The sequence below is a fragment of the Talaromyces proteolyticus genome (genome assembly GCF_021365285.1).
Source record: "Talaromyces proteolyticus strain PMI_201 chromosome Unknown BGW36scaffold_10, whole genome shotgun sequence".
Lineage (NCBI taxonomy): Eukaryota > Fungi > Ascomycota > Eurotiomycetes > Eurotiales > Trichocomaceae > Talaromyces > Talaromyces proteolyticus.
Window position 1 is genome coordinate 384,740 of NW_025764286.1, and position 12,699 is coordinate 397,438.

Genomic DNA, 12,699 nt, shown 5'->3' on the forward strand with positions numbered 1-12,699 from the left:
ACCGTTCAGAGACTGACATATCAGGAATAGCGCCTCGCCTGACAAGGCTAGTGCCTAACTATATTAGCCAACGCTCGCCACCTCCGCGAACTTCAAAAAAGAACGAACAAATTCCACATTGCACATCTGTTGATTCACCACCGCATCGCGAGCATAGCAATCATGTCGTGGCGCAACCAGGGGATTACAGGCTCCAACAATATTCCTCTCGGAAAGAGGCGTTTTGGCGGCGATGAGGAGGGTACAAGCGAGGCTTCCACGCCAACACTTGCAGCTTCAGAAAATGGCGCTGCCCGTGGCAGAAGCCCAACTCGAGGTTGGTTGCCCATCATCCTAGAATGAGCAGCAGAAGAAAACAAGACTAACATGATGCAGCTGATCCACCCGCAGATGGCGTGAAACGGCGCAAGAAGCGCAACCGCTGGGGAGACGCTCAAGAGAACAAGGCTGCCGGTCTCATGGGCTTGCCTACCATGATCATGGCCAACTTCACTAACGAGCAGCTGGAAGCGTATACGCTGCATCTCCGAATTGAGGAGATCAGTCAAAAGCTTCGTATCAACGACGTCGTCCCTGCGGATGGTGATAGGTAAGTTCCCTCGTTTTTTCGGTTGGCACTATGCAAAACGTCGACTAACCTCTGATTTTGTGTGAAGATCCCCGTCGCCCCCGCCGCAGTACGACAATTTCGGGAGACGTGTAAACACCAGGGAATATCGCTACCGCAAGCGTCTGGAAGATGAGCGCCACAAGCTTGTCGAAAGGGCTATGAAGGTCATTCCCAACTATCACCCACCTTCTGATTACAGGCGTCCTACCAAGACCCAGGAAAAGGTCTATGTGCCTGTGAATGACTATCCAGAAATTAACTTCAGTATGATAACTAACCCTCTAACTCTCCTAACCTGCCCTTATCTATTATTATCTGCGCTCGATTCGGGCTTGAGAGACATCTCGATGTTTGGATGTCTCATCTCGTTTCTTGCTAACCCATCGAACCATCTGGCTTTATCAATGTTGCTTTATCCTTGAAAAAACAGACCTACTAACACTTAGCTCCCTTGCTTTACTAAAGTTGGATTACTTATCGGACCCCGTGGAAATACTCTGAAGACCATGGAGAAAGAGTCTGGAGCCAAAATTGCCATCCGAGGCAAAGGCTCCGTCAAGGAAGGAAAGGGTCGTTCTGACGCTGCTCACACTAGCAACCAGGAGGAGGATCTTCACTGTTTGATCATGGCAGACACTGAAGAAAAGGTCAACAAGGCTAAGAAGCTAGTCCACAACGTTATCGAAACAGTAAGTCTATCCAATCATACTTGGATGAATTGACATGCTCAAAGTTTTACTATAGGCTGCTTCCATTCCAGAGGGACAGAATGAACTCAAACGGAACCAGCTTCGAGAGCTTGCTGCTCTCAACGGTACCCTTCGTGATGATGAGAACCAGGCTTGCCAGAACTGTAAGTCTATAGAATCTGGTTTCTTTCGGTGCTTTTTTCGAATAGTTATTAACAATTTCTTAGGTGGACAAATTGGCCATCGCAAGTACGATTGCCCCGAGCAGCGCAACTTCACCGCCAATATTATTTGTCGTGTTTGTGGAAATGCTGGTCACATGGCCCGTGATTGCCCTGATCGTCAGCGTGGTACTGACTGGCGAAATAACGGAGGCAATGGTGGCCGCGGACCACGTGCAATCGGAACCGGCGATGCCGTTGACCGTGAAATGGAGGTATGTAGCTTCAGTCCTGTCTCTAAAATGAGCCTGATACTAACTCAAGTAGCAACTTATGCAAGAACTTTCCGGTGGCGGCGGCCCTAACGGTGAGGCTCCACGCCGTATTGAAGGTGGTCCCGGTGGGTACGACCAAGATCCAGACTTGAAACCCTGGCAACAACGCGGACCCCCTGCTTCCGATGTTGCACCATGGCAGCAGCGCGGTCGGGATAACCGTGGCCGCGATGACTACGGTGGCCGCGACAATGGAGCTGCCCCTTGGGCTCAACAGAATCGTGGTGGCGACTACGGCTACGGTTCCCAGGGTGGTTACGGCGCTCCAGGTGCCGCTCCAGGTGCCGCTCCATGGCAGCAACAAGCTCCTCCACCGCCCCCTGGAGGCCAAGCAAGCTATGGCTACGGCTATCCTGGATATCCTTCGATACCCGGTGCTCCTCCAGGCCTTTCTGGCGCTCCGCCAGGCTTGGATTCCATGTACTATGGTGGTGCCGGAGCACCTCCCCCGCCACCACCTGGTGAAGGACCTCCACCTCCTGTGAGTAGTCCCGATGTCTTCTCATATTTAAAAAAAATCAAATTACTAACAAAGATTGCAGCCACCAAGCGACCAGCCTCCTCCACCCCCTCCAGCAGCCTGATTTGTCGACAATCTGATCTCATTATTCCATTGACAAAGTTTGCCAAATTACCGAGTACTGACTACTAACTTTGCTTTATCAAACATGCAGTGTAATTTTAGTTTAGGGACTTGCTAGTAAAATGCAGTATGCAATTTCATCTGGGAGGTAATAATATAACGTGTCAACTACGCCACCTTCTCGAATAGCAGCGATGCGTGTATGATACCTAATCGTTAAATTTTTCTTTAAACACTATCCCTAATAGCTGCGTGTGCATGTAGACTCTTCCCTAGAGAAAAAGATAGCATCGAGAATCCATCAATTGACATATCGGCGAAGAGGCCGACTGATGTAATCAACGAACTTGCATACCGTCCCCGCAGGTCTCCCGAAGAAGAAAAGGCCGGATTGAGCTCTTGGCCTCTTGCTATGAAAGGCTGGTTAATGATTATGTCTGAATTTTCATTTTCCATCTCGCCTTCTTCATTGAAGCGACACATGTACAGAACCACGACAGTGGCACAAACTGAATTTCCGACCAGCGGCCTGGATATTCAGTTCGCTTGCCTGGATCATCGCGTCATTTCATTGGCTGCTTTCAACCTCAGGTGATACAACATGTCAACCGTGTTAGAACGATCCTCCTCCCAGTCCATTGGAGGAGACTTGGCATTAAATCCAGTGTCGAACTTGCATGGTGGCTCATCTATCGCGTCGGGTCTAGAAAATTCTCATTCACAAAAGGACAAGAGGAGATGGCACCCTTCGCGCCTATCGCCTTTTCGCTCGCGAAACGACAATAGATTTCTCGAAAACGATACCCAGCAGCCTCTTTCAAGAGAGGGGAGTCGGACCAGTCGCACCACCACCAGGGAGGAGTGGTGGAAGGTGCATTTGTTTCGAGGCATGATTAATGACATCAAGAGGAGGGCACCTTTTTATTGGAGTGATTGGAGTGATGCATGGGACTATAGGGTCGTGCCCGCCACGGTATATATGTATTTCGCAAAGTGCGTAGTTTCCTCTGCCGAAACTTTCTCCTATGATCCCTTTCAAGTCGACTGTGTACTGATGATTTATAGCATTCTTCCTGCTCTAGCTTTCTCGTTAGATATGTTTGAAAAGACAAATCATAGCTATGGAGTAAATGAAGTGCTTCTTGCCTCCGTCTTGGGTTCCGTGGTGTTTGCAGTTCTAGCAGCGCAGCCACTCGTTATTGTCGGTGTTACTGGTGAGTTAAGCTCATTTGGATTAAGGTCACCTTCAAAATCCAACATTTTATCTAGGTCCAATCACTGTTTTCAACTATACAGTATATGACATTATGAGTCCTCGTGGTACCAATTATCTCGCCTTCATGTTCTGGATTGGACTGTAAGCATACCTCTGATTTTGTCTTCAAATTTACTGATTCAGATAGTTGGTCTTTGATTTTTCATTGGATACTTGCCGTTACAAATGCCTGCAATGGACTCACATACGTGACCCGTTTTTCGTGCGACATATTCGGCTTTTATGTGGCCTTTATTTACCTCCAAAAGGGAATCCAAGTCTTGACTCGTCAATGGGACATGGCCGGGGATACGTCTGCCTACCTCAGCGTTATGGTGTCCTTGCTCGTTTTGATGAGTGGTTATGTTTGCGGTATGCTTGGCGAAAGCACACTGTTTCAAAGATATGTGCGGAAGTTCATTGAAGACTATGGTACGCCATTAACCATTGTCTTTTTCACTGGATTCGTACATTATGGTCGCATGAAGGATGTCCACGTCGAGACTTTACCAACCTCCAAGGCTTTCTTCCCAACAGCAGAACGAAACTGGCTTGTTGATTTGTGGGATATCAGTGTTGGCGAGGTTTTCCTCGCGATCCCGTTTGCTATTCTCTTGACTATCCTATTCTACTTTGATCATAACGGTAAGTTAAACGACGGTTCTCATTGGTACATCATCTCAACTAACCGTCTGACAGTATCATCTCTCATAGCCCAAGGCACAGAATTTCCACTCCGCAAACCCGCCGGTTTTCACTGGGACATCTTCCTCCTCGGTATCACCACTGGGGTTGCTGGGCTCTTGGGTATTCCCTTCCCTAATGGACTCATCCCACAGGCGCCCTTTCACACTCAGGCTCTCTGTGTAACCCGACAAATCTCTGATGATGACGAAACCAACAAGGGTAAAGCTATTCGTATTACAGACCATGTGGTTGAACAAAGAGTCAGCAACCTCGCTCAGGGGTTGCTCACACTTGGCACAATGACCGGTCCTCTTCTTGTGGTTTTGCATCTCATCCCTCAAGGTGTCCTCGCAGGACTTTTTTTCATAATGGGCGTCCAAGCCCTACAAGCGAACGGAATCACCCAAAAACTACTTTTCCTTGCCCAGGACCGTAGTTTCAGTCCTGGATCTAACCCACTGAAAAGACTAGAACGCCAAAGCGCGATTTGGGCTTTTGTGATTATTGAACTTATCGGGTTCGGTGGGACATTCGCGATTACGCAAACAATTGCAGCGATTGGGTTTCCGGTAATTATTCTGCTACTAATCCCCGTACGCTCGTTTATCATGCCGTATTGGTTCAGACCAGAGGAGTTGGCGACTTTGGATGCTCCGACGGCAAGTCCGTTTACGATGGAATCTGTAGGTGGGACATTTGGCCTTGTTGCGACGGAAGATGTACTTGATCGGCAGCAATCGGCACATTCGGGGAACAGGCACGGAGGTATTTTAGTAGGGGGTGGCGAGTCATTGAATCAGGCTGCACGGTCCTCGGAGGAATCCGTCGTGGACGATGAGTTGGAAAGAGGTGAGTCGTATCGGTTGTCGTCACGGCGGAGCGCGCGGAAGAGAAGTACAACTACGAAGTACTAGTTTCTTTGATTGATTTCGACCAGTCAAATATGTCCATAAATACATATATTGCCACTAAATCATTTAGAAGCGAAACTTAAAAGTTGCGTGTTTGAGAAATTGTGTGAATATCAGGTGAAATGAACATAATTGATATTCATCATAATCATCAAATTGCAATCTGTTAATTATTCTACAATAATCTATAACATCAATCTATAACATCAATCTATAACATCAATCTATAACATCAATCTATAACATCAATCTATAACCACAATCTATAACTAAAAATTGGGCATAGTGTACATATCCTCGGGATCTAGATATTAATCAGTCAAAGTCGTTGAAATATTGATCAATTGATGACATAGTGAAGATGGACTCACCATTCCGATTTTGCAGGATATATCTTTTAGTCGTAGCAATATTCGCACTCAACTCACCCAACAACTCCTGTTGTCTTAAGCGAACCTTTTCATTGCGTTTCGCAGCTGCACGGACAGCCGACTCTGCAACATGGAATCTGGAAACTTTGTTGACGAGCATCATATCGAAAGGCGTTGTAGTAGAGCCTTCTTCAATATATCCCGCAATGGTTACGCGCTCAAGATGAGGTCGTCCAAACAGAAGACCTTGTAGTTCCGTGTTGTAGCCATGGTAGTTGAAATGAACGGGAGCATCCGGAGTGAACAGTGCATTGAAGTCATCTTCTGATAGAGAGTGAGGATGTGCGCCTGCAGTATCGAGGATCATCAAATCTGTCACATTGATAACACGTACTCTGAGCTCCGGGACGAGCTTTCGTAGAAGCGCCGCGGCATAGATGACTTCGAAGGTCAGTTCAGTGCCGATGCCTACCAGTACGACGTCGGGATTTCGGCCCTCGTCGGTACTGCAGAATTTCCAGATGGATGAGCCTGCACGACAGTGGTTCTCGGCTTCTTCAGGACTTAGAAAGACCGGAGTTGGCTGTTTTGAGCCAACCATTAGGTTTATATAGTTCTTTGATCGGAGGCAGTGGTGAAGAGTGGATAGGAATGTGTTGGCATCCGGCGGTAGATAAACGCGTGCTGCGAAGGGCTTGAGTTTCAATACTGAGCCAATGAATGATGGGTTTTGGTGAGAAAAGCCGTTGTGTTCTTGTCGAGTCCATGTGCTAGTTTCGATATAATTGAGACTGGCAACGTCACAGTGCCACTTTGTTTCTCGGGCCTAAAAATGTCAGTATGAGTTTGGCGTCATTCATTAACGAGGCTTATCGAATGTTTACCAGCTTGCTGAATTTACTGTATTGCACCATCATTGTGTGCACAATACCGAGGAAGCTTTCATAAGTCGGGAATATTCCAGTGCGGCCTGTCAATGTGTATCCCTGCATGAAACCTTGACACATATGCTCGCTGAGGACTTCGATAACACGCCCTCCCTGGTTCCTGGAGTATTGATCCCACTGGAAGTTTCTGCCAGTATGCGTCAAGGAGGCGTCCAGTTTGTTACTTTCGAGTTCGTCCGGGCAGAAGAGTCTTGCAGTATGCGGATTTTTGACAAACACCTGATCAATGAGATTTGCAATCGCCTTCATTGAACTCTCGTATTCCCCTCTAGCGACGGCTAAACTCTTCCACTCTGGCAAATCAAGAGCATAGTAGCTGCAGTATGATTCGACACGTTGGCCAAGTCTTTTCCTGTCAGGTTTCGGAATAATTGATGTTATTTCATCGGTGGGTCCTCCCTTATCGTTGAACAGCTCGTTAGGACTATATGACTCTAGCCATTTTTGAAGGGCTTCGAGTTCTTCCTTATCCTTCTTTGCTTTAGGGAGAGGAACCTGGTGGGAGTGGAAAGATCCTTCGATGAATTTGCCGTGGAGTTTCTTTGGGCCAGACCATCCCTGTACCCTCGTCAATGACGTTTCCAATTCCATCATTACGAAAGCTACATACCTTTGGTGTCCGTAAAATAATAATAGGCCATCTTGGTTTCTCCATCGGGTTTCCTTCTCTCGCTGCCTTTTGTATTTTGCGAATCTCTCCTACCGCCCATACCATGGATGTATGTAAGTCGGTGTCGATATCATTGAGGTTATCCGTAAAACGTGGCTGATAGCCATATCCAACAAACAAGGCAGTTAGTTCCCGGTCATCCATGCAACCGAAAATTGTTCTCTCGCTGATCTTGAAACCATTCACGTGCAAGATGGGCAGAACAGCACCTGATTCTTTAGGATCGATGTATTTGGCCGCATGCCAGCTCCTGGATGCAATTAATTCTGTGAAATACATCTGGATGTAGGTGCATATACATACGTAGCCGTTGGCCCTGTTTCAGCTTCGCCATCACCAACGACACAAGCGGCAATCAAGTTAGGGTTATCCATAACAGCACCGAATGAGACAGCAAGCGCATATCCGAGCTCTCCTCCCTCATGGATGGCACCGGGGGTTTCCGCATTTATATGGCTGCAGCATAATCAGAAATAGTGAATAATGCAGTCAGGATGCATGTACCTGGGTAGCCCAGCAGTGGTGCTAAAAGTTGATATCAGGCTGTGGAGACCATCGGCATCACGCGAATACTGTGGATAGAACTTCTCAAGGGACCCTTCGAGCCACAGGCAAGACAATATTGCCGGTGCTCCATGACCGGGTCCAACGACAAATAACATGTCATAGTCTTGCTTTGAGATCAGGTAGTTTAAATGAGAGTAAACGAGGGCCAAGCCTGGACATGTTCCCCAGTGGCCTAAAGTTCTCAGTCAAAAGTAATAATATTCAAGAATACCTAAACCGACCTAACAATCGAGGTTTAATATCTTCATATTTCAGATCTCGTTTCAGATACACATTATCTTGCAAGAATATCATAGCTGCATGGACGTGTCAGCAATGGCCACACAAGAAATGCCACGATCTAACCAACCAGCAGCAATGTAGCACGCCGCCCGACGAAACCTGATCAATGAGTCATAATCCCTTTGATCGAGGTTTATGTTGTCCAGCTTCACCATCAGCTGGTCTAGCACATCAGGAAGGTTTGATGGTAGAGGTTCGGGATTTGGACGGTCTATGACTTCGCCGGGCATATTGAGAATCAAAATCCTATCTAGCTGACCAATTTAGGCAAGCAAGTGAATATTCGGAATTGGAAATAAGATAACATTTGAAATAAAAAGAGAGCCTATTGTGGCTGGCCGCTTGCAGGCATTGCATGATGTAAAACAACATCAGGTGCACCAGGGTAACGCCGATACGTCATGATGTCGTCGCGGGTACTGAGAGACATCCCACCAACGACTGAATTGCAACGAAGAAGTTGTAATTATATACGCAATTTTTTATTTTCTTGATTCTGATTTTTGCTATTTGCTATTAAACAAAAAATGCCGAGAATAATTCTGTCTGTTAATGCGGGCTCTTCCTCTGTCAAAGCTACATTTTACACCTTGGACAACCCGCCTTCCGCGATAATTGAGGCCCAGGTCTCCGGGATTACTGCGCCGCCCCAAACATTCAAATACAGCACAAAAAGCGACCAGAAAAAAGAGAAACTAAAGTATAACCTAGGATCACCTCCAGAGGCATTCAAGTACTTGCTGCAGCGATGCCTCACCGACCCGGTGGTATTCGTGTCGGCCAGTCCAGAGGATGTGGTCTGCATATGCCATCGCATCGTCCACGGAGGGGATTATACCAATGCAATTGAGATCAATGATGAAACCTATCATCAATTAGAGGAAATTGAAGATCTTGCTCCACTGTACGTGACCTTTCGTGATTGGAATAGATTGAATCAGGGCTTACTTTGACAGGCATAACTTTCCAGCCCTCGAGATCATCCGAACATGTCGGCAAGAACTACCTCTAGTCAAGAATATTGCGCACTTTGACTCGGCGTTTCATCACAGCTTGCCAAAGCATGTTCGAACCTACCCGATTGACCAAGAAGTGGCTAGGAGGAATAAGTTGCGCAAATACGGGTTTCATGGGATAAGCTATGCTTTTATCCTCCGGTCAGTGGCGCAGTTTTTGGGTAAACCGCAGGACAAGACAAGTTTGATAGTGATGCACATTGGCAGCGGAGCTTCAGTATGTGCAATAAAAGACGGCAAATCAATCGACACATCGTAAGAACGAGTGATACATATATAGTGGTTGGTGCTAATTCCAATCCACAGGATGGGATTAACTCCCTTAGCAGGTCTTCCTGGAGCGACAAGAAGCGGAGATATTGACCCTAGGTAGGCCACGCATCGGTCGAAAAGTTAATGTATCTGATATATTTCTAGCCTAGTATTCCATTATACCAGCGAAGCCAGCAGCTTGAGTCCTTCCAGTACAAAGGAGATGCACATTAGCACAGTAAGTTGTTCAATTTTCTATACAGAGCAGGCAGCTAATGCAAGTAACCAGGCCGAGGAAATTCTCAACAAAAAGTCCGGCTGGAAAGGGCTCACAGGAACAACAGATTTCGCGCAAATAGCAGTTGAAAACCCGCCCACGGAAAACCACAAGCTCGCCTTTGACATCCTCGTAGACAGGATATCAGGTTTTGTTGGGAATTACTTCGTCAAGCTGCATGGCCAGCTTGATGCAATCGTATTCGCTGGCGGAATTGGCGAGAAAAGCGCCCTCTTACGTCAGGCAGTTGCTCAGCAATGCAGTTGTCTTGGCTTCAACATTGAGGCGGGCAAAAATAGCGACGGCGCGGTTGATGAAAATACGCCAGTGACGGACGTGACTCGGGATGCTGGGAATGGGCCGCGGGTGCTGATATGTCAGACCAACGAGCAGGTGAGTCGTTTGTTGGTGGCTGCAAGAAAGCTCGAATGTTGTTTGCTGATACTGTTTAGTTTGAAATGGCTTACCATACGATCGCGCATATGAAGGTGCTCGACTGATCTAGAATACTATTAGTGGATATGTCATCCCAACATCGTTGTTGAGTTGTGAAATGGGCATTATTCCTAGCATATCCTTGAAGATCTGACGCTGTCAAAGAGCAATAATTTGTCATAGCGACTTGAGTGGCAAAATGACAAAACATGGCTTGGGACGTATACTTACTCCGTAAATACTACGTAGAATTCGCCACGAACGACCGTCGATCGGATGATCAGTCACACCATTATTTGATTACAACGTTGTATTAAGTTATTTGCTTCAATTTCCTTGGCTGTCGGGCCGACCCGTAGAGACGTTATTTGTACTTGCAGTCCTGCCTGTATCCTTGAATAAATCCATGAATCTGAACGTGTAGAGAGATGTTCGTAGATTTCGTATAGGCAAATTGATGTCATTTCGCTCTCCTTTCTTTTTCGAAAACACCATTGACTTTGTTGATTTGCCAAGAATGGGGCGACTAGGGGTGGCTTGGCCGTGCCGGTGCGATGATCTCGGGCATCCCTCAACTCCAAGACGACTATGTGGTTGAAATATTAATATTAATATGAAAATAAATAGAAACACGAGAGTGTATGGGAGTGCAGCAGACAAAGCATGAAAGAGTAACAAAAGAAGCAACTAAAATCAAGAAAACGGAGCTGTGTCTGCATGAGGATTTATGACCAGTGTTAATTTGAGAACAATGAATTGAAAGATGAAAAGAGGTCTCGAATTACACCGAGCGATAAGCGTTTCAATAGTGCAGTTTTGAAGGATCCAGTGGCAGAAAGAGGAGAATAATGTACAATGAGCATCTCCAGTCGTATCCAGACTCCTGGGATTTTCTGAAACAAAAATCAGCCCACAAATTGAGCCAGGTTCAGGACCCAAAATTGCTCGTTCTTATCGGAATGGGCTCTATGATCGACGCGTTGGGCTGGCCAAGAAAGAAAACTAAGCGAAAAATCCAAAAAATTCAACGAGCTAACGGATAAAAAGCGGCGAATAAAGAGGCGGCTTGAGTCCTTATTATTTTATTGGATTACTACGCCCAGCCATTATGGATAAACAGAAATACAGTTTCCATTAGTTTACCAACTTTTGGGAGAAGGGCGGAAGGGCTTCCGCGGGCCCTCGGCTTTCCACAGTGTGTAACTAGGAGTCAGTATTCTGATAGCCGTTGTCGTGGGAACTATTAAGTATTAAGTCTTAACTATCAACTGATTGAACTAGATTTAATAAATTAATAATCCTCGCTATTACAGTGAACTTATTCGTTTATAAGCGGATGGTTTCGGTGGCAACAGTTAGCGGCTTCTAATTAGTACTTTGCTCAGAAAAAATATGAAATGAAATGTTAGATAATAAATACATGTACTAAATACTAATACTAAATAGTGAATAGAAGGGACGGGGAACCACCGAAGCAATCCCGGACAGAGTGGGTACACCCCCAAGATGTGCGTAGCCCATTGTAGGGGTTTGTACCTTGCATGGCCAAGCATCGGCCTGCAGCCTGCAGGTACGGGTGAGGGCCAGAGCCAGGGACCAGGGTGCCGGGTTGGGCGATCTGCCAGTCGGGTGTATTTCCTATACCCACTCATTTTTTATTCTTTCATTTTGGTTTATTTTTTATTGTTTTTCACACAATAATATTAAATCTGAGATGTTGTGAATGCGATAGGTACGTATCATCGTAATCAGTGCTGACCTGTTGGTAGTATTCTGCGGCTGGTGGCTGAGCTTTTGGCTGTTGACGAGGCAGTTGGGGGGAACGTGATGCGTCGATTTATGTACGTACGTTGCGATTACAGGTGTTTCTATCAGCACACGCGACTGCATCTATCTATCTATCTATCTATCTATACGACCATAAAACATATATTTACCCAATTACCACTTACAAAGATTTAAGAATTGATTTAGTACACGTGACACTGTGCGTTCCATGGAAACAGGCTCGCCATGTGCCGCGCCTGTTCCTCGGTACGCGGTGGAGCTGCCGGCAATTGAGCGACTTTCTAGAACAACACTATCGATAATCGCTCGTACAACCTACCAAGGGTGGCCCTTCACATGTGCGACGCGGCGCGGCATAGGGTCTACTGACGAATCCTTGTCAATAATATGTATAAGGAAGCATGCGAGCGGCCCTGCCCGAAGACTAGCTGCAATCAGCCAGGTCAATTTCCGTGATAAACCTTGCTTTGTTTCATGATTTCATCTGCCTGGATTCTTTTTGTTTTTGTGATCCTTACTACGGAGTACCTGTATTTGCTTTTTCTCGGCAATGAAATCGACCTGCTGAAAGACAGATCGCCGGGAAATGCCGCCGTGGCATAATGAAAACTGGTTTGCACGTGCGATGACTCTAACATATGTTGCGTTAGTCCATAGTCCAAGGGGACTTCTAATTTTGTCACTAAGTATGTAACAGACATCCGGAAATATTTCTACAATGTCTCTTTATATATAATACCCTGGTCGCTTGTTGATTCTTATTAATATCCGCGGAGTTTTGTAGCCGACTAATTTCCGAGGAGGCGACAGGCTAGAAGGCGAGAAGAAGACGTAGAATCAGGTTGCATGGGGCGTGATCGTGC

At 46.3% G+C, this 12,699-nt stretch overlaps 4 protein-coding genes across 4 annotated transcripts; 3 read left to right on the forward strand and 1 right to left on the reverse strand.

The window, feature by feature from the left end:
• Positions 1–36: 36 nt before the first annotated feature.
• Positions 37–2,617, forward strand: BGW36DRAFT_385035 (uncharacterized protein). The gene is made up of 8 exons (XM_046216874.1): positions 37–316; positions 376–589; positions 657–874; positions 1,076–1,299; positions 1,355–1,463; positions 1,527–1,735; positions 1,788–2,276; positions 2,338–2,617. Exons 1-8 carry the CDS (start codon positions 163–165, stop codon positions 2,377–2,379), a joined length of 1,659 nt encoding a protein of 552 aa, XP_046068590.1. The 5' UTR covers positions 37–162; the 3' UTR covers positions 2,380–2,617.
• Positions 2,618–2,979: 362 nt separating this feature from the next.
• Positions 2,980–5,234, forward strand: BGW36DRAFT_302074 (anion exchange family protein; the record flags this gene model as incomplete). Its single annotated transcript, XM_046211746.1, has 5 exons — positions 2,980–3,371; positions 3,444–3,592; positions 3,648–3,735; positions 3,782–4,278; positions 4,333–5,234. 5 exons carry the CDS (start codon positions 2,980–2,982, stop codon positions 5,232–5,234), a joined length of 2,028 nt encoding a protein of 675 aa, XP_046068591.1.
• Positions 5,235–5,500: 266 nt separating this feature from the next.
• BGW36DRAFT_399529 (putative phosphoketolase) lies at positions 5,501–8,298 on the reverse strand (the record flags this gene model as incomplete). The annotated part of the gene is made up of 8 exons (XM_046218531.1): positions 5,501–5,535; positions 5,603–6,428; positions 6,487–7,107; positions 7,160–7,469; positions 7,523–7,675; positions 7,724–7,958; positions 8,008–8,082; positions 8,136–8,298. 8 exons carry the CDS (start codon positions 8,296–8,298, stop codon positions 5,501–5,503), a joined length of 2,418 nt encoding a protein of 805 aa, XP_046068592.1.
• Positions 8,299–8,595: 297 nt separating this feature from the next.
• BGW36DRAFT_399530 (putative acetate kinase) lies at positions 8,596–10,113 on the forward strand (the record flags this gene model as incomplete). The annotated part of the gene is made up of 6 exons (XM_046218532.1): positions 8,596–8,972; positions 9,025–9,339; positions 9,391–9,453; positions 9,502–9,574; positions 9,626–10,006; positions 10,066–10,113. The coding sequence occupies 6 exons, from the start codon at positions 8,596–8,598 to the stop codon at positions 10,111–10,113; spliced, it is 1,257 nt and encodes a 418-aa protein (XP_046068593.1).
• Between the last annotated feature and the right edge of the window lie 2,586 nt (positions 10,114–12,699).